The sequence below is a fragment of the Hippocampus comes genome, unplaced genomic scaffold, assembly GCF_001891065.2.
Source record: "Hippocampus comes isolate QL1 unplaced genomic scaffold, H_comes_QL1_v1.1 scaffold86, whole genome shotgun sequence".
Lineage (NCBI taxonomy): Eukaryota > Metazoa > Chordata > Actinopteri > Syngnathiformes > Syngnathidae > Hippocampus > Hippocampus comes.
Window position 1 is genome coordinate 107550 of NW_017805882.1, and position 26322 is coordinate 133871.

Genomic DNA, 26322 nt, shown 5'->3' on the forward strand with positions numbered 1-26322 from the left:
ACGGCGTCTTTTATTCGTTCCACTGGGGTTTAGCGGGTGTGTTTATAAAGAGACGAAAATTGTTTGGGGACTATCCCCCACCTTCTAGTTGAGATGGTATAACCCAAGAGGCAAAATGACGCTTGCTACTGTTGTTGCGAGTTGCCATTCGTTCTACTAAACCATGAGTCAAACGCCATCATGTCTTCTGTCGTTATTACACAAACAAAAATCTCTTTACCGTTACTAGTGTTTGTGCCTCAATATGGCTACGCTCGTGAAAGCAATACAACGAACTCAAACGCGTCTTCGTTCAATGTTGTCAACTAATATCCGGATTAATTTTATTATTTATTTTATTTTCCTCAATTCTCGGGAGAAATTTTCATAAAAATTTGAAAAACCTGGAATTCCAGGAAAATCCGGAGGACTTTCATCTCTGTGACATGAAAGAACAGTAAGATTACACATGTTACTGACATAACATTTCCCGATTTCAAAAACTGATGAGTGCCTGTGAGAATTACAAGCAGCAGCAGCACCTCATCAGATAAATGAGAAAGAATATCATTTTCATCTGTCTTCTTTCATTTATGCAATCAGATGATGCAACATCTGGCCACATACAGACCTATAAATATTTATTCTCTTAATATGTGACCTCTGACAACTTTACATCGCATTACCGTTTTCAAATCATTTGAAAAAAGGATCTGTTTTGATTTGTCAACCGTGCTGAAGTAGCGCAGCAAGATTCAAATACATTCAAATTTCCCTCCGCTATACATGACCAATCCAAATCACAGCCAATAAGAAAATCACATTTTATTAAATTGCATAGTGCTTCTACTTGTTTACTCTAAGAGTGCTCATATGTACAGGTACTTATATTTTATAATATGAATGGTAACTTTTCTTTGGATGGTTGTATTTTATGATATTTAAAATGTTCTTTTAATGATTCCCAATAAATGAAACTCATGAAACTATCCAAACCTAATTTTTGTTGTGCATATTACTTTAAATACTACTAGTATTTTTGCTTGGCATACTTTAAGCCCTTTATACTTGTCTACTTTATGTCCTACTGTACAGTTGGCATTTTTTTTTGTTTTCTGTAGTATTTGTTTTATGTGTAATAAAATGTCTTATGTGTCGATAACTTTTTTTTAAATGCAGAGCCAGTTTGAGTGCATCATGTAGGCCAATATTAAGGTATCAATCATGTACTTGTTTGCCATATTTATTGGGTATCTGTAGGGCTGTGTTGAGGAGAAATCCACAATGCCTCCACTGCTTCAGTAAGTAGTGACTGTGCAACATAATTTTGTTGAAACAAATTGTAGAATGATGACATTCCACATGATGGAAAACATTGTTTATGATTAAACTGATTAATTCCTTAATTGTGCCCATTCCTAAAACACTTCATGACAGCGAGCACACATTTTGAAAAGTGCATGTTTATTGTGTGAAGCATGTTTTCATGTGTTACCTACTGGAATACACAGAAGCATTGGGTCTACTGGCTGTCTGAAGGGCAATGACTCTGAATCCTGTCTGTAGAGGGATTCCAAAGTCGGCATCAGAGCCTGGCGCAACTCCTCAGGCTTAAAGACTACAAATTAAGAAATTTAAAAGAAAAATATTAGTAGAGTTACTTTGAAACGCAAGAAAAAAGGATAACATCTGACCATAAAAACAAATAAGTGGGACAATTTACTGACGCACAGGTGGCAGGTATGTTTACCGGCACTGGATTTACACAAAATGTTCAATGTCATGGTCAATTTGCAATTCTGTTTTGGTTTGGTTTGGTTTTTGCTCTGAAGTGACACTAACCTCATACAAGTCATGGCTTGGTTTCGCCGACTGACCTTTCTTACGAGAGGGCGAAGAGGAGGATGTTCTGTTGGTTCCTTCCACTTCCTCTTCTTTGGGTTCTGTCTTCAGTTCCATCTTTTTCTCCCCTACCTCCATTGGCTCCTGCTTTTCCTCTGGCTCCTCCTTCTTCACCAAAGAGGAACTCGAGTCTTCATCAATCTACATAGAAGGACAAAAAAGTCACAAAACCATTCTTTTTGCGTTCTATTCAAGGTAAAATACTCGGAGGTAAAAGAATCATCTCTAAATGCCTGATATGTGGGGAAAATATAGCTTAATCCCACCTCCATTTTGGGTTCAGTTTTGCCGCCAGCGGCCTCAAACTCGAGTTTGTCATGATGTGTCTCTGTTTTGACCTCCTTAACAGGTAGGTCAGCTGTGACATGCTGTGAGTGCAGGTCAGCACTAGCAGCTGAGGCCGGCGTGGGCACCCGGTTATCCAGACTAGGCCCTGGCTGAGTCAGCTATAAGGAAAAGAAAGAAAAGTAAAGCTATGACTGATGCTTACAGGGGATCAATGTAGTTGTTGCATGCATAGCTGAATGTACAGCACAGATAAATGCCTCTGATGTGAATTTCACGGTTCCCCTAAAAATGCAACAATCCAGGGGTCATGGATGCTACAGCACTGGTGAAATGCAATTATCAGACAGCAAGGTTAAGAATGACGGGATGGGTTGGCACATGACAGCGAGTTTGCAGGGGTCAGAGTGGAGGGCATGCGTAGGAGCTCAGGCTCACCGGTGTGGTAGGGGGCTGAGGCAAGGGCTGAGACAGGGGCTGCGTCTGTACTGATGAGGGGATCTCCACTTGTGTTTGGGGCTGAGTTGGGCAGGGTGGGGTGGCACCTTGGACAGACAAGGTAGGAGTAGCACTACGGCTGGAGGACTGGGGAAGGGGCAGGTTAGTACCCGCCCCGGCCGTGGAGGCGGAGGAGATCGCAGGTGGAGGAGTTGAGTGCAAAGGGGTTTGGGAAGAGGCTAGCTGAGGGCCCAGCGAGGGAGCAAGTGCATTCATGGGAAGGTTAGCGCTCTGCTGCTGTTGCTGCTGGAGAAGACACACACACACACACACACACACACACACACACAGACACACACATACGGAAGGCGGACAAGCACACATGATAAGCAGACAAACCAAGTTAGCAGATCAGACAGACAAATCACCACACCACACACCAGCAGCAGGTTTTGGCTTAGCGAACACCTTAGAATGGGAACAAATCAAGTTTAATCAATGAATTAATGTGTATTATGAATGGTTAAACAGCGAATACTAATGCCCAAATATAAAATAGATGCAATGATTCAAAAACCAACTGTAATGTTCCTCTTGAACACAACAAATCCTGCGACAGTAAAAATGATTACAAAATTCGGGCCTCAAAAGCGAAAATCTACACTTTATAATGTAGCACGCATGAACAATATCAAGAGAGGACTGAAGGCAAGCCAATTACTGCCACAATCTCATAATATGAACAGTGCAGAAATACATGAACAATGACACTTTGAAGAAAGGCTGAATGATTTTGGAAATACTATGGAATCACACTTTTTTTCCTAGTTTGGCTGGTCCTGACACAAATACTAAGGTGTAACTTGTATACATGTATGTTAAAATTAGAGCTGAGACTGACACCTAAAATCACCATTGTGTGATGTATCGGGCATCAGCTACAAAACTGATTTATTATTTACAGCAGCAAATGGCGCAATAAGTGACCTATAACTATATATAAGTGACCTTCTAACTTTGGCCACAATGTAATATGGGATTCTAGTTAAGGTAAAACATTTTAAACTAAAAAGAAAAACTTCAGCAGTTAAGGGCTCAAGTTTCAAATCTTTCTGAGGGGAGAGAGGGAGAGGAGGAGAGAGAGTGAGCGAGAAAGAAATAAAAGAGACAATGAGAAAAGGGGAGGTGAAAAGGGAGGTGGTGACACAGTGAGCTTTATCTCATAGCGTGGTTATGGACGTTTTTTTTTTTTGTCCGCAACACCCCGCCCCCCCCTCAAAAAAAACGCTGGCTTTGTGATTTGAAAAATTGCATTCTACTACACTGCAATGCCAGTTTGCTTTGGGTATGATTATTCCAAAGCAAAACGGCATTGCAATGTAGTAGACCGCAATTTTCAAAAATCCTCCTGTCAGCTTATAACATGCAGGGGAGGAAAATGTTCAGTGGCTCTAAATCTTTAGTGTCAATGTTTTATCAATTGCCTCAATGCTGGGGATGTTGTGTGAAAAATAATGAACATTGTATTCAATGTCAAACGGCTAAAACACTTTCACTTTTTTTGTTGGAATTTGCAATGCTTGTGCACATCACTCATTTAAGTCTCACCTGAGTAACAGCAGCTTGTGCTGGTGACTGACTCATCCCAGCTGCCAATGTGACATTCATTGCCCCTGTAGCAGAGACAGCAGTAGATCCTGGAGGGAACTGAGTCTGAGCCATAAACTGTCCCTGGCTGGCTGTCTGGCCCACCATGTTGCCACTGTTGTGACTTGCTATCATACCCTGGGCTTGAGGCATCCGGGAGGGTGACATTCCCACCTGGACAACAAAAGCAGACAACACTATTAAGACATCAAAAGTATTTTTTCTTTCTCAACTTAAGATCATTTGCATTAAAAAAATAGTAGTTGAATAACAAGAAACAGAATATGCATTAAACATTATGCATGCTTGTGTCGATTACTGGTCCCACCAGGAATTCAGTCTATTTTAATCATTAATTAAAATGCAGGAGCAGCTTTCCCAAAACATCACTGGTAGGATGTTAGTGGGGGTATTTAAAAAAAAAAAAAAAAAAAAAAGACAATCTGTAAAAAAAGTAAATATATCAAAAACACCCAGACTAATTACAGTAATAACGATTATGATAACATCCACCACAACCACACTACCATGACTGAACTTCTGTTCATATGAGAACAGAGTCGTCAAAGTAAGTTCACTAAAAAGCAAATTGAGAAGATGAACGATTCATGTTTGACCTGTTAGCTTTATTAATGACATATACTATAGAAGATTGTAGCAGTCTAAAAGGCATACTTTGTTACTATTGGAGGTTGCGATTGACATAAAACATGAAAAAGACTACATTTTGAGGTGGCAAAAGTGTTGATAACACTGGTACATAAATTTGTACGTTTTATTTTTTTAATTAGAGATACAAGTAAAATTTTCTAGATTAATTTTTCATGCTTATTCTGAATCTGCGCTCATTTTTTTTCTCTCGCACATCAGGTTTTCATAGTAATGTTAATTATATATAGTGTATGAATTACAGGTCAGGTTCAGCAAGAGTTGATTTTTTTTCTTAAACGTCATAGTTACAACTGCATGGCAATCCATATTGCACAAGCGTTTTATTGGTCAGAGTGGGTGAAAAGTTGGGAGGACTGTTCAAAATTGCATGTTACAATGAAATCACGGGGTTTAGTTGAATTAGCCTTCATGCAATTGAGACGTTGTGGAAATACTGCAGGCTGCTGTGATATATTGTACATTGCTTGAAATTACCTGGCAAAAATGAGTTTGTTCCTTTGAATCTTGGTGGTTAATAAATAGACAGTACAAAGAATTTTATCATAAAGCTCGCCTGGTTTAAATAATGGTCATGTGCACTCAATTTGAAAATGCTGCATCAATTAAAACACATTGAATACAGATGTATGAAATCACTGTGAACAACTTTAGGTCACTACTGGCTCATGTGCCTTCAAACACAAAGGTGTCCCGATTTTCCCGGCCATCCTCACCGCTGGAACAGAGCTCATGTTTATTTGTTGTGGATGGTTCATTGGAGAGGCTGCACGAGCCCCCATTGTCGTCTGAGACATCTGAGCGTTGGGCAGACCCATGTGATTAAATTGGTTGATTCCTGTGGGATACGGAAAAAAACAATACTCAGCAATCGGCACCCTGAAGCAGTGTAAAAACAAGTGCCTCGACTTCAAGAACCAGTTCATTGTTCTGAATGACAAGTTTAATTGACCTGAATCAAATGTAATTACAACATCAGGTCCATGTCGAAAATACAAGACGTACCTTGTGAAACCTGCATGCGGTTCATGATTTGATTTGGCATGTTGGGCAGAGGATTAGGTCCATCTAAACAACAACAAAAAAAGTCACTCTTTCAAAACGCTAACGATGCAAGTAACAAACAATTTTATTTTACCTTACACCAATAGCAACCTAAAAATATTTAGCTATCACCATACCACAGGCTAAAGAGTGTATTAATATTACTGTGAGGCCCATCAAACACCGCACGATATGTCCGAACCAGACTTGGACTGGATTATGGCAAAAACATGAAAGATGGCACGTGGAGTGATCTATGGATGCCCTGCAACATGAACAGTGCAAGCCCATAAGGTTTTGAGGCTTCACATACATAATGTTGGACTGGATCACCTTTTTCCCCCCCAACTATAAAAGATGGCATGTCAGCCATGGAGGGCGCAAGTCTCTACTAAAAGAGGATGTGGGTGAGAATTTGAGAGAAAAATGAGTGTGTGTGTGTGTGTGTGTGTGTGTGTGTGTGTGTGTGTGTGTGTGTGTGTGTGTGTGTGTGGTGGGGGGGGGCCTCACTCCCATTCACTTGAGTAAAACAACATAGGCGGTCGATCCCATTCTTTACCCATTTTAAGCGATTACCTGACAGGTAATGTTGAGAAACCACTTGGACAATCGGACAATGCAAAATATGGCCACATGCACACATATTTATCCTCAAAATATAGGACAACTTAGCAGGGTGCTTCCATTTGTAAATAATTTGATGAAGGGGTGTTTTGGCCACCCCTCCAGAGTGACAGTTTAATTTACAGAACGACATATTACAAGAAATATGAGGCTATATGGACATTAAGTAAAGCTGAATTCATTAAAAATGGATGCGATGCAATTTTGGAAACATTCTTAAAAGCAGCATTGCACAAACAGATAGCATTGCTGATACTGCAAATAATACACTACACATTATCATGCTTCTTATCTTAGAGGCCCTGCTCCTTGGCTAACGTATGCACTACCGTATTAATTCCCAGTTTTCAGACGGTATTGTGTGGGGCTGAGTATGAATGTCTATTTTCTTCTTCCTCAACGCAGTTGAGGTTTACTCTCTTCTGTAGTGAATGCTGTTCCACAGGTGAAAATTATACTGTAACATTGATCATTTATTCTGGTGTTTCATGACTACATTTAACGATAGCTTGGAGAAGGTTAAGTATGGTTTAGCCTTTGTACATCGTCCCCTGTAAATTCCTACTCGTTCTCCTTTCGTGTCAACGATACTTCAGAATCAGAATCATCTTTATTGGCCAAGTATGTAGAACACACAAGGAATTTGTCTCCGGTATAACACGCTGCATTAGTATCATCATAAACAAGGACATGACAAATAGGTATGGAAGGACATTTCGTAATGTAAGTGAACCGTAGTGCGGTGGTACCACCCAGTGACAACTGTGAGACAATGTGCAAAGTATCAAGCAGAGCTAAAGTGATCAGTGGTAGAATACAATACTATGACAGTTGTACAGTTGGTGCAGAAAATCATTGAACCATTTTAGAGTGACCAGTAGCAGTATTTGTTGTACAAGAAGAATGACTACGTCAGTGACTGTTTAGGGAGTTAATGGCTAGAGGGAAGAAGCTGTTTAAGTGTCTGCTGGATTTGGTGTGCATGGATCTGTAGCGCCTGCCTGAGGGGAGTAGCTGGAAAAGGTGGTGGGCAGGGTGCGGGGGATCCAGGAGGATTTTCCGTGCCCTTGTTTTGATTCTTGCAGTGTGCAAGTCCTCAAGAGTGGGTAGGGCGGTGCCAATGATTTTTTCAGCCGTCCTAACTGTCCGTTGAAGTCGGATTTTACTTGTCAGAAGTGTTGCGTACTAGAGACTTTTAGAGGCTGCTGTTTAGCCAACACACTCGCCAGCCAGCCAGCAGCTGTGGACTTGCATAGCAGCGAAGCTTGTTTTCTACACGGTGAAAATGTGATGACATCAACACACCAGATTACTATTGGTTTGTAGAGGCCCAATAATACACCAGCCAATCACACGCAGCAGTATTTACAGCGCGTGCTTGCAAGCTCCCAAGTTAATCTGCTGCGCATGTCGTATCATCATTTCCAGAACAATTTCAACCTCGGCGGAACAGCAGATGGGAACTGCTCGTAACAAAATATGGCCAAATCTGTACACTTGGCAATGTGGCATTAATTCTGTAACATTTTATACTCACTCTGTGGCCTGGGGCCCAAGGGGCTGGGCTGTGGGAGACCTGGTTGCTGGGCACCCTGGGCAGCCATGGGTGCCTGATTGATGATCTGTTTCTGTAGACGTGAGCGCCTCTTCTCTTCCAGTTCTTTTTGGATCTTATAGATTTTTTCCGCAAGGAAATGGTAGTATTCATCCTATGTAGAAGGTAACATTAATCTCATATCAGCCTGATTTTGGGGATTATGAGGCAGGATACATCAATATTAAGTGGTTTTGGGCAGGTAGGTGGTTAGTTTAAGCACATACCCGGCTATTAGCTGATTCATACATGTCCCCCTCCACCTTTCTTGCATAAGCAACGAGATTCTCCATCCGTCTGTCCTTCAATGCTGCTGGGTCTGGGGTAGGAAATATGGCTTGCACTCTGCAATGGAAGATGGGAATTGAGATAAATGAATTTAAAATGCAGCTAAGCAGTTGCCAAAAAATGCATGGTTACAGCAAACCACTGGACATAACCCAAGATGCCGATAGCACAATTATTTGTTGTGATAAATTCTATTTCAAATTCATTAAAATTAGATTTTAGGACTGCCGGACAGCTGCAAAAGCTTTCTGCAGAGATTCAACAGCCTTAAAAATAGTTGAATCACAGCAGTAAATAACAGTTGTCAGCATAGAAATGTGAATTTGCATAGGACAAAATTTAGACCCAAGTCATTGATAAGATCATAACACATACCAACCATCACATTTGATACACTGGGACGTAAGGCTGAGGTAATACAATGAATCCAGTGTCCAGATTATCATATTTTGCATTTCATAATGTGTCGCCAATTTTCCAATGGAAGACAGGTCTGGACTACTGGCAGGCCAGTGCAGTACCTGCACTCTTTTACTGTGTAGCCACTGTTCTAAGGCAGGGGTGTAAAATTCATTTTTGTCCTGGGCCACATTGTAGTTCCGGTTTCCCTTGGAGGGCCGTTATGAATTTTGGGAAACCATATCAATGTTTAATTCCCTCCAAATATTACATACACAGCGCACAACAAATTGACGAATAACTAGTTTTAAAATCCGAAATCAAGAATAATGACTGTTATTGTGGATTACGTATGACATTTTGAAATTTTGGTTCAGGCTTTAACAAGCATCATGGAACTTGACATGCTTGATTTGCTTTCGCGGGCCACATCAAATAATGTGGCGGGCCAGATTTGGCCCCCCGCCCTTGACTTGACACCCGTGTTCTAAGGGATGCAGAATGTGGCTTGACATTGTCTTGCTGAAATAAATAGAAATTCCTGAAAAAGTCTTTGCTTAGATGGCAGCATATGGAGCTCAAAAACCTGTATGCGCCTTTCAAAATCAATGGTGCCTTCACAGATGTGCAAGTCACCCATGCCATGGGCAGTAACACACCCCCATACCATCCCAGATTCCAGGTTTGAACTTTTTGTTGATAATAATATGGATCATCATTTTGTTTTATGACCCACAGTACATGAGACCCAGATTCCCCAAAACAATTTGTAGTGTGCAGTCATTAGAGCAGGCACACTTATCTACTTCGCGTCAATCCATCTAGAATAAGTCCCCAGACAAACCGGCAAGAGTTTCTGGGTGTTGCTTATAAATAGCTTTTGATTTTCATCGTAGAGTTTTAAATTGCATTTGTAGATATTATGACAAACTGTTAACTGCCAATGGTTTTCTGAAGTGTTCACAAGGCAATATCCTTTATACAATGCTGGCAATTTTTAATGCAGTGACGCCTGAGAGATCCACGGTCACTGCCGTTATTCAATGTTTTTTTTTTTTTCACATAAGCAGCAAGGCAAAAGCCTTGCTGCTTATGTGCAGAGACTCTCATATTTTTGATGATATTATGGACCGAAGATGATGAAATCCATCAATTTCTTCCAATTTAACATTGAGAAACATTTTTAAACTGTTATACTATTTGTTCATGCAGTTCACAAAGTAAATGAGCTTTTCGGGGATGCACCTTTATTACCCAATCATAACAGTCAATTGTTTGCAATTAACCTGTTCACCTGCGTAATGTTAAAACTTAGTCTTTTGTTGCCCCGTAGCTGTGTATATAATTTAATATAGGTTTTGCAAATTATTATATTCTGTTATTTACATTTTACACAACCCAACTTCATTGAAATTGGAGTTTGTACATACAACAAAGTCAACCACCAACAAAATAAAACACTAATGTATCTTGGTGACTTACAATAAAATGACCAAGACACTCACAGCAATGCCGCGTTCTGGTAAAGCTATACACTTACAGTTTGTGTACCAGGTGATTGCGCAAGTCCTGTGTGACATGCTCATGCCAGGCTTTCCTGGTGCCTGTGGCGGAGATGGGTGCTGCTGTTGGAAGGTTGCCCAATGAGCCGACGGCTGATCCATCTGACAATAGCTGACTAAGGATGGAAGAAACCAGGTGAGACATTACATATGATAATGTGATCAAACAAGGAAGGGTTCAAATTCATGACTATGTCAAGCAGCTGCAAACAAGAAGCAAAACTACTGACTTGTTCGTGTTGAGTGTGTTGGGAAGAGAGTCAGTATGCAGGCTTGTCTGTTCTGCAGTGGTCACACCCATTGCAGCACCTGTAAGGGCCATCTGGTTACCTGTAACAACCATGTTTTGAGTACACCTCGGTGCCTTGATTTCATAATAGAAGTTTAACTTGGCTACCCAAGTATAACTTTCAGTGGTAAATGATCAAGTCAGCACAACTGGGAAAGACTGATCAAATCATGACAAAACAACGCTGTCTGACTTTACCAAGTGCATTGATGGATCTCATCTGTTGGGGAAGCTGTTGCTGGGCCTGAACATTCGGTGCACCTGTCGGTGGCCCAGGACCAGAGGCCTGTTGGGACTGGGCCTGCCCAGTGGCTTGGCTACCATAAGGCAGCCCGAGTGCTGCGTATGCTCTCTGCATGGAGCTGGGATCAATGGGGGTTGAGGTATTGATAGTAGGCGCACTAGACTGGCCCACTCCACCTGTAGACATGGGATTCTGGAGACTGGTATTGGGGGAACTCAGCATGGCTAGAGAAAACGGTCAAAGCAGCATTCAGTCAATAATACATTTTGCTTGTGGCTATTTTGAAAGACAATGAAAATGGGTATTAAGTCCACATAACCATTCAACGGCAGTTGTGATATAAAAAATATATCACCAAGATTAATTATTTAATTTTTTTCACCATTAATATGATTTATAATCTGTAAAACTCAACTGAAGATAATTAAAATCCTTTGAAAAGGAAATTAACCAAAATTGACCAATCAATTGTTTGTTTTATCTATCAAAGATGTGATTCCACAAGTGTGCTCACCCTCAAACTACAGATATGATCAGTATCAACCAATCACATTCAAATTCATTAAATTGGAGTTATAAATTGGATTCGAACAGTGGACCCTGCGGTTACTGGATCACAAGTCACCGTCGGTTTTTCCTGACATTTTTTGGAACCTGTACTAAACAGCCAATACTTGCCACAAATCCCGAGAGTTACTTCAATGTTGCTGTCAACCTCTTAGCAGAATCATTGACCGGTTTTATTGTCATTTTTTTTCATAGTTTTTAAGAAACGCCCAGTTTTGAAATGATTGATTTTGGTTAATTCTTTGATACTGAAAGAAAAAACAAAAAAAACAACAAAAAACAAACGAAAAAATTTCAATAGGTGTTTTAAGACATTGTTTTTCTTCTTTCTACCCACAATCTTGCTGCTGTAGACTGTAAATTTCCCCAGTGTGGGACAAATAAAGGATATCTTATTTATATCTTCTGCACATTACAGGATAACAAAACAACTACAATACATAAAAACAATACAGACATTTGAATGGGTTAAATATATTTTGTTGTGGATATGTTTTTTTCTTGCTTCATTGTCTGTCTTAACAGATTTAACCATATGAAAATTCTTAATATGCAAGGAGCCTATTCCTTGTACTTACGCTGCTGTGTCCGCTTGTCACTGGCGTTCTTCAGCGGCAGGCAGACTGGACAGTCATGCCGTGTGCAATTTTTCCAATGGGAGATTATCTGTCTGGACGATGCGCAGTGAGCCACTGCAAAGATATGATACAAGGAACAGGCCTGAAAGTGTAGTCAATTTCAGTCATGAGGACAACATTTAAGAGAAAGACATGAGACTAAAACTAAGCTCAAGTAGTTCAAATAATTTTCATTTTGAGTTTGGAAGGAAAGGTGATTTTCAGATTTTTCTATTGGAGAAGAACAGTTTCTCATCAAGAACAGTTACAAAAAAACCCTCTGTCCAGAAAGGTCATATCCCTGCAGCCCTGGGATGCCCGGATCACACAAGTGTAGTCACACAGCATCAAGAAGCTCATGAGAACAGATGAAAACTGTGTTGTGGTTGGACCTGGACAAAGGTTACAGACAAATACCACACAAGCTCAAGCTCATAGTGCAAGAGTTGTAAGAAGTCAGGAAACCAGGGATGAGCTTCAAAACTGTTTGACTGCAGTTAGTGTGGACTTTAAGACTACTACGACCACTACTAAACCTCTCACAATCAGGGGGATGACATTGTGACACAGTAAAAGTACTTGGGAGTAAAATTGAACAACAGAATGGATTCAGCACCAGCCTGGATGCTGTTTACAAGAAGGGAATGGGCAGACGATATTTCCTGAAGAAGCCCAGATCCTTATGTGCAGCAACATGCTCGAGATGTTTGACAAGTCTGGAGTAGAAAGTGCCCTTTATTTTGCTTCCGTTTGCTGGGAGAGTAGCATCAGTGCCAGAGAGGGAAAAATGGATCGATAAACTCATCAAGAAGGTTGGTCACACCATAGGACTGAAAATGGGGCCGCTTGAGTCAAGTGAGGGACCAGCGATCACTGAGAAAAGTTCTCTCATCTTGGATGGTTACTAACTCATGTTAGCAACAATCTTATATCCTGCACAGTGGAGGGAAGAGGAATTTGCCCTGGTAGTGATTTCGGAGTCCGAAGAACGGCTAATGGTAGTTTTGTGCACATGTCAGTACATTTTAAATATATAGAAACAAAAACATTGCCTCCTGCAACATGTTTTTGGTGAATTGTTGATTAAATAGAGATTTAGTGTTGAGATGTGGATATACTTTATGGTGAGATGAATTATATATTTTTCACCAGCTTTTATTTTTACTTTCTGATTACAACAAGCTATACAAGGGCTACACAAGTGCCAATGCAATTATATAAAAAAAAAAAAAATACATTAATATTTAACAACTGAGTTAAGCATGTCTGTGAAGCCCTCGGCAACAGTTTCTCTTTTTCACATGGCACTTAAAAAAACGAATTGTCCACCCCTGACTTTTTATACGATGTCATGTGAGATCGCTAGCTGATTTAGCACAGTTCTTTAGGGCAGTGGTCCGGTGCCCATCTCTTTTGGACCACAGACCGGTTTTGGTCCTTTTTGTCACGACATATTTTGATAGACCGTCGAAGCCACAGTGAAATGTGACTGAGAAGACAGTCTAGTCCAGTGGTTCTTAACCTGGGTTCAATCAAACCCTAGGGGTTCGGTGAATCGGACTCAGGGGTTCGACGGAGCCTCTGCCATGGAAGTAAAGACACACCTGACTCAAGTTGTCAATTAGTTATGACACGCCCACTTGGCCATCACTGGCTGGTTCATTTTGTGCACAATTAAAAAAAAAACGTACATTAATGTCTTCAAATTTTATTTAAGTTTTTTCTGTTTTTAATAAATGTGTTTTTTTATGTCTTGAATTTTTAAAAAAAATAAATAATTCCCCCACTAATGAAGGGTTCGGTGAATGTGCATATGAACTGGTTGGGTTCGGTACCTCTAAAAAGGTTAAGAACCACTGGTCTTGTCAGTGGTGTCCCCATGTTCAGCCATCTACAGCATTCCTCGAGTCTACAAGTCTTTTGCGTGAGAACCAACAATGTCAAGCCACTCACAATAATAGTTGCCAATACTGTACTATGCAAGGCACTGTGATGCCAACTTAAAAAAAAAGCCTCACGAGTATACCTGGACATAAGATTATTAAAAAAAAAAAGTATACCTGGACATCAATGCCTTGTCTTTTATTCTGACATTAACCATAGGAAGTAATCATTGTGGCTGCTGACTTGACTTTTCGATTGTAGGCTGCCCCATCCACAGTGACTAAGGTGCAATTTACTTGGAAAGCAAATGCATGCTGCGGCAATTGAATCTGGTGAGCAGATTACTATTTTCTTTCGCTATTTATGAGAACCTGAGCACAGCTTATGTGCAACCTAGATTGACATTGGTAATTGAACAAAAACTGCTTAGAATACCCCACTAGTCCTAATTACTCCTAACGTACCCTGGCATGACTTCCCAGCTTGGCAGTGGGTCATGTGGTTGAGGACGTTCTTCATGGTGCGACAGTGAGGTAGGGCACAGGCCCGCACCTCCCCATTGGCCTGCTCCCTTCGCTGGCACTTATGTGCATGCAGCAGCAGGACCAGCTGCTGCTGGATTAGCTTGCGCTTCTCTGGGTCGGCTGTCGGACCTGCTGAAGGCACTGCCACACCTCCACCACCGGCCAGTGGCAACATTGCTGCCTGTTGCTGTGGCTGCTGCATGGGCAAAAAGGACAAGATAGAAATATCAGTGCTGTGAATGAGTGAAATCAAGTCTTGATGTAGAGTCACAAATAATTAAAAAAAAAAGTCACAACAAAGTCCACACTTGAGATAAATGCAGTTATATTGTCAAATTTAGCTGCTTTGAGTTCTGCGTCACATGGACTCAGATGCAGCGTTTGCTACAGTTACCTTTAGAAAGTAATGTTACTTTACTGATTACCGTATTTTCACGACTTTAAGGTGCCATTAAAAGTCTTAAATTTTCTCCAAAATGGACAGGACACCTTATAATGCGAAGCGTCCAGTGTATGCGCCGAGTTCCAAAGCCTGACTGAGAGCACTTCTGGCCAACACGCTGTTTATATAGAGAAAAGGCGGACGTGAGTGACGACAGGCATGCGGAAGTCCGCCAATGAGTGAAGGGTGGGCGTGTAGGAGGACGCTAAAGGCACGCCCCTAGCAGGTACCAGTCGCCAATGAGTGAAGGGTAGGCGTGTAAGAGGACGTTAAAGGCACGCCCCTAGCAGGTACCAGTCGTGTGAGTACGTTGTAAAATGGCTAAATAAAGTACAACCGAACTCAGTTTTGCTTCCGTTGCCTTTTTAAAAACATGTTTTTAGTGTGTGTCCGTACGTCTTAGCTGCTACCGTATGCTTTAAGCTAACATACCTTGTATGTTTTAGCGTGCATGCATGCTACCGTTTGCTTCGAGCTAACGTGTTTTTAGCGTGCGTGCATGCATGCCATATGTTTAAGCTGGCGTATGTTTTACCATGCCTGGCTGCGCCCAATAATACAGTGCGTTTTGTGTATGTGTCAAATACAGAAATAGCACCCATTACTGAGACTGCACCCAACAATACGGTGCGCCGAATCGTCGTGAAAATACGGTACATGATTTTAAAAGTGACTTTATTGGATGAATTAAGAGTTAATAGAGTTAATTTGTTGGAGGTGAATTTTCACCCATTTTTTTTGCCCCCAAGAGAGTCAACAGGGTTCTGAGCATCTGCCTATGTCACCTTTTGGCAAGCTTCCCCTGCAAACGTGAACTAATTACTCATGTAGATTTGTGAGGAAAAATATTAAATTTACCAAACTGACAGAGGTTTTGGATGACGGCAGTTATTTGATTAATAATTTGAAACACAATGGAAAAAAAGTTTGAATGTGTGTACTTGACACTACAATACAGTCCATTTCACAACATGAAATTAAATGTATTGATTTCAAAGAGTGTACTTCTACACCACAATGCATCTAACAATCAATTATTTCTCCACCCCTTGTTTATAGAAATGTTACGAGACAATATGTGACAGGCACAAACCATGTTTGGCACACTGTTGACAGCTGCCGCCTTGAGTTCATTTGGGAAAGGTGGTATACTGTTGGCAAGGTTGGACTTGTTCTGGAGCTGCTGCTGAGGGTTGAGCTGCTGGCCGGGGCCTGCAGCACTCTGTCCATAGGACTGAGTCACAAATTGACCCCCATTGCTACCCAAGCCCATCTGAAAAGACAGGAGAAAAATTGCGATTAATACAACTGGATTTTGCAGCAGTAACTTCACCAACAGCAAGACTGTAGTTAACCTTTAAAAATACATTGCTCTACTTAAACTACCATGGATGCACTAGCAGCAAAACAGCTCTGGATTAGTTGCGGGCAGGACTTGCACTCATGATGAATTCCCCAACGGCTGTACATTTCACCTCATCGCATTACAGGGCCCAAAATAAAAACGGATTTGCATCGCAATTTGCAAGTCAAAGTTCGTATTTTGTACCCAAACAAATACACTCCAAATCTAAACTGCGAATATGCGTTTGAGGCACAAACGCTTTGCGGAAACAAAGCCATTTGGTTGAAATTGGAGGCATAAATGTTCTGCCTCAGGCTGTTGACTGCATTTGAGTACAATGTGGTTTAAGAAAAAGAAAACATTGAAGTTGGCACGGTGATCAATGGCTAACACGTCCGCCTCACAGTACAGAGGTGCAGTGGTTGATTCCGGCTGCGGCCTTCCTGTGTGGAGTTTGCATGTTCTCCCCATGGCTGTGGGTTTTCTCCAGGTTCTCCGGTTTCCTCCCACATTCCAAACACATGCATGACAGGTTAACGGAACACTCTAAATTGTCCCTAGGTGTGAGTGTATGGGACGAATGGTTGTTCGCCTCTATGTGATTGGCTGGCAACCAGTTCAGGGTTACTTCCTGTTGACTGTTGCAATAGGCTGCAGCACGCTCGCGACCCTTGTGAGGATAAGTGGATTAGAAAATAAGTATGTTGCATCAAAACTACTCTGGCAAATACAATTCATCAAAAGTTACTTGAGTAAATGTAGCGGACCAAGTGTAGTGCATCATTATACACTTTTGAACATCTGATAGTGATCACAAAACATTAATTTAAGTACGTCTGTCTTATGAATGTGAATGAAATGGATGGATGGAAAACATTAAGTGGGAGCCAAGTGACAAATGTTCTTTTCAATAAGTTCTATGTGCCACCACTCGTCTAAACTTGGCATTCAGATAAATATGACGGTCGTGGAATAAGAATTAATCAGACAAATCCACCTGTTTTCATCCATCAATCCTCACCTCAACATTGCCAAAATCACGGCTCACAGGTTGTCTAGATTTGGTCACCTGACGTTCACAATATGAACAGGTGAACCTGCAAACAGCAGGCAGTAGAAAATGGTGGAGCTCTATGTTGGATGAAAACAGGTGGCTCGATCGAATTAATTTTTACTCCACCAACACAATATTAATCCAAATACCGTCTTTCCACTAGTGGGGCACATTGTGCGCATTATTGAACATTTTTTGTTTTGAACTTCCCCTTTATATATTTAAAAAAAAAAAAATCCTTTAAAACACCCAAACTAGAAATGTAAGGCTGAAAGGAGTCCGAGTAATTTGGGTACCTCTGTTTAAAAAAAAAAAAAAAAAACGTGGTCGAGGCATTTTTTTCTGCTTCGAGTGCCCGCTTATTTACATTTATACTGTCAGGAAGAAGTCAAGATAACCGCAGCAACAATTGTTGGTGCTATACAGTAAGCATGACAATAATACGCTGCCAACGCGGAGAGAACGCCAACTTCAAAATAAAGCTTAGCAAATAAGTGGCTGCTTGTTAAGTTAGGTGACCGTTAATGTGGCAGAAAATGGAAAATTGTGGGTTTTCACCCACAACACACTGAATATGAAATAATCAATGACACTTATCGCATAATATAATGAATATACAGGGCCAGTGGGAGAACAGGCAGGGCCACCACAACATGGTTCATGGTGGCCAGACAGAGCCACCACCCAAAAAGGATTAATGTAGAACTCTGAATGTTCTACTGTTTCATGTCTCATGATGATCGCGAGTGATGTCCCATTATGATCCTGTGTTTGAAACACAAAGGTTCAGTGTATTACAAAGCATCACATGACAAGCACCTGCCTGTTACATGGTTTTCCAGGAGTGATACACCCTCTTTCGCTTCACACACACAATAAATACGTTCCAGGGTTTAAGCTTCTCTTCCCTTAATAGTTCAAGACTCAACCGGTCTTATAAATATTGTGTCTTACAACAGCACTTAACAGTATTTATAATTCCACATGTGCCACTAAGAAAAAAACATTCTTCAAAATGAGTAAGTTGCTCCTCAAATGAAGTTATTTACTAATTTTTTTTTTTTTTTTAACTGCTCCTCAAAAAATGTTAAATCGAGCTACAGGGCAGACCACGACGCACGATTAATGGACCACAATATACTATGTGGTCGAGCGTTGAAGCTTTCCTATGTGTGAAATAAATGCTTGGCCAATGTCAACCCTGGATAAACTCTTTAGAAATTGTATTAAAACACCCAGAAAACCATTCGAATGATTGTGAAGAAGGCAAGGGGTGCAACTCACCTTGTTAATGTTGCTCGCTTGCTGTGCTGCACTGAGCGTAGCATGTGCACCCATCTGCTGTCCTCCCTGGGTGAGAGTGTCTGCCAGAGCACTGCTCGCTCCAGATGCAACTCCTTGCATCGATTGTCCCTGGTACTGCATGCCAACCACACCTGCTCCTCGCCCTCTTCCGGCACCAGGCCCAAGTCCCCCGTTCATGACCTGCCCAGGTTGGGGCTGCCCACCCTGCGCCAACAGCCCAGAATGACCCTGGCTATTATTCATCAAGGCCTGATTGAAGCCGGGGTTGTTCAGACTCATTGTTGAAGCATTGTTGTTGTTCTGCCCTGCTACTCCCGTTGGTGTTCCAGCTTTTGGGGCTTGAGGAGATGGGTGATTGTTGGGTGAGCCTTGGCCTAGTGGGCTCTTACCCAAAGGTGTCCCAAGCTGTTGCCCCATGCTTCCAGGTTGAGGGCTACCAGAGCTCAGCCCTACACCTGTCATCGTGGATGTGCTACCAGCTCGTAGAAGCTCTGAGAGCTGCTTGTGTTTTGCAGCGGCATCGGGGACCGCAGTACCACCAGACCCAGGTGCTGTTCCTCCATTTGTAGGCATCCCGCCCATTAGGCTCAGGTCGCCGCCATTGGGAATTAACTCATCTGGAAGGTCATTTTCTAAATCATCCCAAGACAATGATCCAAGATCTTGAATAGAAATAGAAAGGGAGAACTTTGTTAGAATTGTCTGTGATGTTTATTGGTACATTTGAATAAGAAAGATACATTTTTAAATGCCAATTAATGGATGTCAAATTGTTCTAAATCTGTATATTATTGGCAGTTTTAAAACAACTTTTTCATCGATCAGGAAAACCACTATCTCACCTGTCCAGGGAGAACCAGTAAATTATTCAGTGTACATTACACATTTATACCTCTATTACATACTAATAATCACCACACCTCAACTAGACTTGAAAAAAAACTGTCATGCAGTTATAATACTCAGCATAAATAAGTCCACCCCGCAAAAAAATGTGAGAAATTTGCTTTCAGGATCAACATTTTCTTGAGTATATATCAGGGCTAAACCATTTCAGGAAAAGATTGAATTGCAATTTTTAAAGTATTTTAAGTAAATATTTTCTGTTAAGAGGCAAAAAGAATAAGATTTACTCTTCTCTCTGCTTCTTTTCATTCTAATTTTACATTTTCATGAAAATTAATTTTTTCGCTTTTTCTTCTATTTAATGAAATAAATTCAATAACATAATAAATATAGTCCCATAGCAAAGCTACATTAATTAAACAAAAAACAAACAAAACCTACCGATGCTGTTTTAAGACCTATCATTGTTTAAATCTAATAACTAAGCACCTTAGCTTTCAAAAAAGAGCAAACAACCGCAAAAAAATAAGGTGATATTCTAAATATGTAATGTAGTTTTAATCTGATGAGTGAGATTGATTTTACTTATTTAAATTTATCCAAAGTATTCCTCCTGGCTGATGTAAGTGATTTGGGCGGGGCTGTTCTTACTAGGTCTTGTTCGCTTTACTATTATTCTTTCTTGAGACCATTAATAATGAACCTGTTAATTTGCTGTTCATAGCTCATAGCTTAAACGCAATTCCAGGTCGACTTTTGTGAAATGTGTACTGTACACGGAAGCACTTTTGCTGATGTTTGGTGACCCAATATTAGCTTAGTGATTAACACTGACTTTCGCTCTGTCGTTGTTCCCACTGATCTACTTTAAGTGATAACGATGCTTATTAGAAGTGGAGCTAATTTTCTGCCATCGGGGGAGAGGAATAGTTACTTCAAGGAGAGGATCTCCATGCAGGAAGATGAATGTTAGAGTAGACAAATACAATGTTGTCATGTTTTAAGGTTTCATTTTGTTACATGCTTGATTGACCTCGAAATGCTTGTGTTCAGACATCTTGCACACAATGGAAGTAGAGAGAATCAGGGGTCAATTTGAGGTGAAGGGACCCATAAGCGCATGGTACCTGACTACATCTCAGAAAGAAAGATTTAACCCTCATTAGTAGACACACTGGCGCCTCTTAACTGAGAACTTGGAAAGGAAGATTGAACTTTGGACGGAAGGGAGTACTCGGTAGGAGTACTTGTACGCTCCATCATGAGAAAGGGTCACGAGCCAGGTTACAGACGTATCAGTTCATGGAAAGACCACTCATTAAAATGTATACGTTTCTGTTAGTTTATGGATGTTGGTGGTGGTACCAAGGGAATGCTTTGTCTTTGGGGGTCCACAGAGGGGCGACCCAATGGGGCCGTCCAGGGGTGTGGTATGTAAATGAAGATGGGAGTGTTTTTCTGATGTATTACTTGTAATTTGCATACACAATCAATAAAAAGGCCGGCAGAGGCTGCAGAGGTAGGGTGACAGTGGGAAGCGCACACTGAGGGGCTTCATGAAGACCTGCACCTCCTGCCGGCAGCGAAAGACAATTCGTTCCCGTGTTCGAGCCTTTGTCAACTGTCCGAGCGAAAATCTCTGACAATGATGTTGAGAAGAGTTGCGCCAGCTAATAAGTGCTAGGGTTGGGAATTGATGAGATTTTTACGATTCAACTCTATTGATTCATTTATTGATACTTTTTTTCTTAAGAGGCCCAAATCCTAGGACTCCTTGAGTGACACACATGCACGCACAAGCCCCTCCTCTTCGCCACGACAAGCTTTATAAATCACCGCGACCAAACGCACCAAGACATGTGGGCCAATGTGATATTTCATTATCGGTCTGAACTCAGCATTACGCTGCGAGTCTCTTGGTTCTAACTCTCCACACTCCCCAAAAAACAAAAGAAAATGCATAGCGTGCAAGGCGCCATTGTGACAGAGTTTAACTGGAGTGCAAATTGAAATTTTCTGTGCGCATGCGCACCACTTATGTACACCCCCAACTATTTGGGCAATATAAATGTCACTTTTCAAGTTCATCATTAGCAACATACCTAAGTGACTTATCATGTGACTCAGTGGGAGACAAGATAATTTCTGAATGACTCTCCTATCTGGCACCACTGGCTGCGTCCAATGATATTCAGAGAAGAGTCCAAAACTAAATGGGGACACTTACCCTACTAACTTCTCTAAATAAACGATCTTGTTTAAAGGCCTAGGGGACGATCAATCTTTTTTGCTCACTCGGTCGTCTCAGCCCTTCCTTTCAAACCAGCAGACACATGGATGCCTGGCACAGCATTCATTTCTGAACAGAGACACACGCTCTCTGAAAGCTTGCCTGGAGGCTCTTTGGCTGTGAACCAAAAATGCAAAGCAATGTTTTGGTTGGGTAGCACCACATGCAGCTCGAGGAGAAGGGGGACAGTAGTCTGACTAGAAGCCACAAGGGAATTGCTTTTTTCTTTCCATTTCACTGATTTGCAATGCAACTTTGCATGTTTGTCCCTATCACGCTTGCCATGTTACAGATTCTAAATTCTTCATTCCAAGTGTAATTTCACAATTGATATACAGTATCTAAAAGGTAACAGGCATTTAAAATGAACAGGAAATTGAAGGAACAAGGATGGTCTAATTATTTTTTTTCCATGACTGTACAATAATGTAGTGGCACTTATTTACAAAATGACATGGAATAAGAAAGCTCAGGTTTCGTGAAATTGTTTTAGGATTTCAGAATGGGTTTTATGTTCCTTTCCAGGAAATTAAACTAATTTAAAAAACTACACAATTGAACATTTTGTGAATCTCAAAACTTAACACTCAAAACGCAGCACTCTATTCTGTTAGTATAAATTCTCTTGATTAGTGTTGTCACAATACCAAAATTTTGACTTCGATATAGAGGTGGGCGATGTAGATGTTTCGGTATTTTCGTAAACATTTTTACGCTGTGCAATTTTACATCATCGCGTATTTTAACACCGTCTCAAAAGAAAACACAAACATGAAGCTAAGATTTAAAGGGTAAACGAGCACTTGACCTGGATATTGTTAACACATTGCATACAGTATGATAATAAATGTAATTCAAACTGAGCTAATTTATTATGCGCTACAATGTGGTGACATCATCTTTCGTAAATGTCTCCATTTTTGACATCATCTTTAATGGACTTCTCTATGAAATGAAGAGAAAGAAAAGTGTACCCTTCATTTTCCCCCAAATCGCTCAAAAGAACTACTTGATCATTTTCTACTTATCGGTTACAATGGAACTCAATGTATTGCCCGCAGCAAAATAGAGACAAATCGGACCACTTCGGATTTCTGCATACGGTTACCATGAAGGGATTACATTTATGCTGTGAATTTACTGAATACATTGTTCCTCTCTATCCTGTTTTGAATATAAATCATCTTTCTCTCTCTCTCTTTTTTTTTTTTTATAAATAGCCATCAATGAAACATATCAACTTGATTTACCACTGCAGTCTTCCAATTTCCAAATGATGTCCATGAGATCTGTGGTGTCGAAGTAAAGGGCTTGCTACCTCGAGTGTTTAACCCGCTCCGACCCTCTCATGACATAATGAGCCAGCTAAAAAGATGCAGTAGCTCTAAGACGTTATGGGCTATCGTAATGAATGCACTTCAAGAGAGTATTATTTCACAGCGCTTACATTGTATGAGCAAGGAATGCAGGTTAATGGAACTAACTGCATCAACAATACTGCTTCGAAGTAGCGTCTTCCAAAAATAAGCATTTTTATGGTGCTCTGCTGAAGACCATGGATGTTAACAACATTGCACATCACACTACATTACAATGTACACAGCGACAGTGTACATTCCCTGAAAGTCAGTTTTACCATTTCATTTAATAACCTAATCTTCAATCGTTCAACCATAAAGCTGAAGTTGCAGCATGTGCAACCTGCCGACGGAGGGTGGAAAAAGTTTCCTCGACTCTGCGGCCTCACTCAACAGACTCGCATATTATGGTCTCAGCCAAACAGCGATAGTAAAGTGTGGCACCCTTTGACTGGACACAATCCAGATATTCTTTCTTTTTTTAATTTATTGAATACTTAACATGGCTGGCTACTCCCTCGTGTCGGTAAACACGTGGAGTTGTTCCTCTATGTCAGGGCTGTCAAACTCATTTCACATTGTGGGCCACATACGGCCTCGGTAGATGTCAAGTGGGACGGACCATTAAAATTATACCAGACTCTGCTATAAATAACCAAAATAATATGTCTTTCCTTTGTTTTGGTCTAAAGAAGCGCAACAACATCAGGAAAATGTTGAAATTTAATGAACATATCTTACACAAAACATTTCATGAAGCACTTTAGATTTCCTTAGACAATTGTGCAATTTACTTTTATCATTCACATATATGCATTGCAACTGATCCCACTGATTGTACAAAGGCAGAAAATTTGAACAATTGGTATTGAAAAATATAGTAATACACTTTAAGATTAAATGAGATTTATCAAGAAAGACATTTTTAAACCATTTACACATGTGCATATAAAATCTAAATTTAATCCCTGATTACACTTTACAAACTAAGGAGACTGCTATTAAATGTGTAAAGAATAAAGTATTCACATGTCCTTGATAGCGTCTGCTGTGGTGAGTCTGTCTCAGTGACACGCTGGGATTGCTGTTTTTTCTTCTCTGATCAAAACAGTGTTGTCTTCTACTCTGATCAAAACAGCGTGTCCCCTAGCGGATACACCATGAACTGCACCTTATTAAAAATATTCATTCCATGCCTTTTATGCGTTTTTTTAAATTATTTCGCGGGCCTGATCGAACCTCCTTGGGGGCTGGTCCCGACCTGCGGGCCATATGTTTGACACCACTGCTCTATGTCATGCAGCAAGCAGCTCAAGCAGACAGATATACACACAGAGCATGGGGGAAAAATAACATTGTGAGACAATATCATTGCAGTCTGTGGGACCAAGAGTTATACAATGCAGCCAGCTTCCAATAGCAGCCAAAAAGGAGCAAGGAGGAAGCAACAAATTATCTGTGTCTATCTGTTAGGGTTATTATTAACCGCTACTAAGACCCTAATCATTGCTTTCGTGTCAGCGAATTAACCACATTTCATGCAAATTTCCAAGCTAACCTAGCTAGCGCATTTAACACCACAATTAAGTGCTTGGGTGACAAGTGTCCACTATCACAGATGTCTGGCTAGAACTGTATTAAATCAGAGCATATCCAACTTTGCACTGCAAAATAAGTCAAATTAATAAATGTCGAGTCTGGAGTCTCGTTAAACTGAATCGCAAACTGGAGAAGAATTACTCTACACTACGCTCTACGTCAGCCAGAAGGAGTGGCCTATGAGGTTAGTATATTCATTAATATAAGTAATTATACGTATTAAAAGTCTGTAAATATAGCATAAATTATTATTTTGGCTTCAGCATTAACCACTGTGAGGCACCAATTGTTTTTTGTGAAAATTACTACTACTACTACTACTACGACTACTACTACTATTCCTGCTATTATTTAGTCATTTATTTGTCCGCTAAGAATGCCATTTTTGAATGCCTAAACATGCACAAAAACTGGGGATGTCCTGATCATGCTTTTTTGGTTGATAAGTATTTGATATTAAGTGCCGATTCAGAGTCCCTCGTCCAATACCTCGGCAATGCATTAAGGTAAAAAAAGAAAAGCGTGCATCAGATTTTTCTCAAATTAATATTGAAATATACAGTACATACCTCAATGTGTATATGTCATATTTTATATATATTTATATTATTTGGATCATTCCACCAAATCAGTGCCAATTGCTATTTATAACACTCAAAATAAACTCAAAGTTGTATATTTAGTCTTTTTTACTTCAGACTTTGGCTGTGGCATAAAGACCGAGGACAACAACAAGGGGAAAAAAGTTGTGCGTTTTCGAAATACTGAGGGGACGGGGGGGGGGGTCTAATTTTGTGTTTATATTTTCTTTGCCACAAAAGAAGAATTGCTTCAAGGTACAGTATATATAATTTAGTACCATATAGAGGTTTACTAATAGGATGCAAAAGCCTAAGCTCGAAGCGTGTGCATTTCTACGGTGCCTCAGAGAGACCGCACTATGCAAGTATACCACCAATTTTTTTCAGCAAAATGTCATCTGAAACAACTTCTAGTATTGCTTCAAGTGGCTGAGTAAGTGCACGGCATTTGTTACACATGCTAAGGCTGGCGGAGCAACATAAAGAGGAAGAGGGATTGGGCGATGTCATCAGTAGACCTGAAGGAATTTTTTCTCGGGGAGGACTGAGTCATCTCCAAGCTTCAAGGTAGTCAGTCTCAAGCCTAAGTTGGACTGCAAGTGTCGGACCAGGTAGTTGTTGCAGGGCATCATGTAAGTTCCAAAAGACAGCAAGCAACGTTAAATCAGTGCTGCAATGATAAATGATGACAAATAAATCTAAAGTCCAGATGGAGGTCGGCTACAAATGCCGTTTGACTTTTTCTTACATTTTGGTGTAATATCATTTTGTTAACACTGGATGTGTGTTTTCCCATGGAGAGGATCGCTCACACCTCTTTACCCCACCGATGTAGGTGACCGGACACAGTTCAGACTGAGTCTGGGGTGTCTTTGGGTTGGTTGGTTGGAAGATCAAATTAATTTTGGTTAAGTTTTCACTTTTGATTTAGAATCCCCTTGACACA

At 40.6% G+C, this 26322-nt stretch overlaps 1 protein-coding gene across 3 annotated transcripts in view; it reads right to left on the reverse strand.

The window, feature by feature from the left end:
- Positions 1-26322, reverse strand: part of crebbpa (CREB binding lysine acetyltransferase a) — a 43425-nt gene that overhangs the window by 10705 nt on the left and 6398 nt on the right. Inside the window, exons 2-17 of one of the 3 annotated variants that reach the window (XM_019889200.1) lie at positions 18682-19364; positions 16092-16271; positions 14497-14752; positions 12110-12223; positions 10919-11188; positions 10662-10761; positions 10410-10547; positions 8410-8527; positions 8126-8297; positions 5926-5988; positions 5637-5758; positions 4213-4425; positions 2605-2907; positions 2148-2327; positions 1857-2022; positions 1479-1597 (exon numbers count right to left, since the gene is read on the reverse strand). In XM_019889200.1, the coding sequence (XP_019744759.1) occupies positions 1479-1597; positions 1857-2022; positions 2148-2327; positions 2605-2907; positions 4213-4425; positions 5637-5758; positions 5926-5988; positions 8126-8297; positions 8410-8527; positions 10410-10547; positions 10662-10761; positions 10919-11188; positions 12110-12223; positions 14497-14752; positions 16092-16271; positions 18682-19364 (3197 nt within the window). Of the gene's footprint in view, positions 1-1478; positions 1598-1856; positions 2023-2147; positions 2328-2604; positions 2911-4212; positions 4426-5636; positions 5759-5925; positions 5989-8125; positions 8298-8409; positions 8528-10409; positions 10548-10661; positions 10762-10918; positions 11189-12109; positions 12224-14496; positions 14753-16091; positions 16272-18681; positions 19365-26322 lie in introns of all 3 variants that reach the window. The other 2 variants (XM_019889199.1, XM_019889201.1) reach the window with 2 other exon arrangements.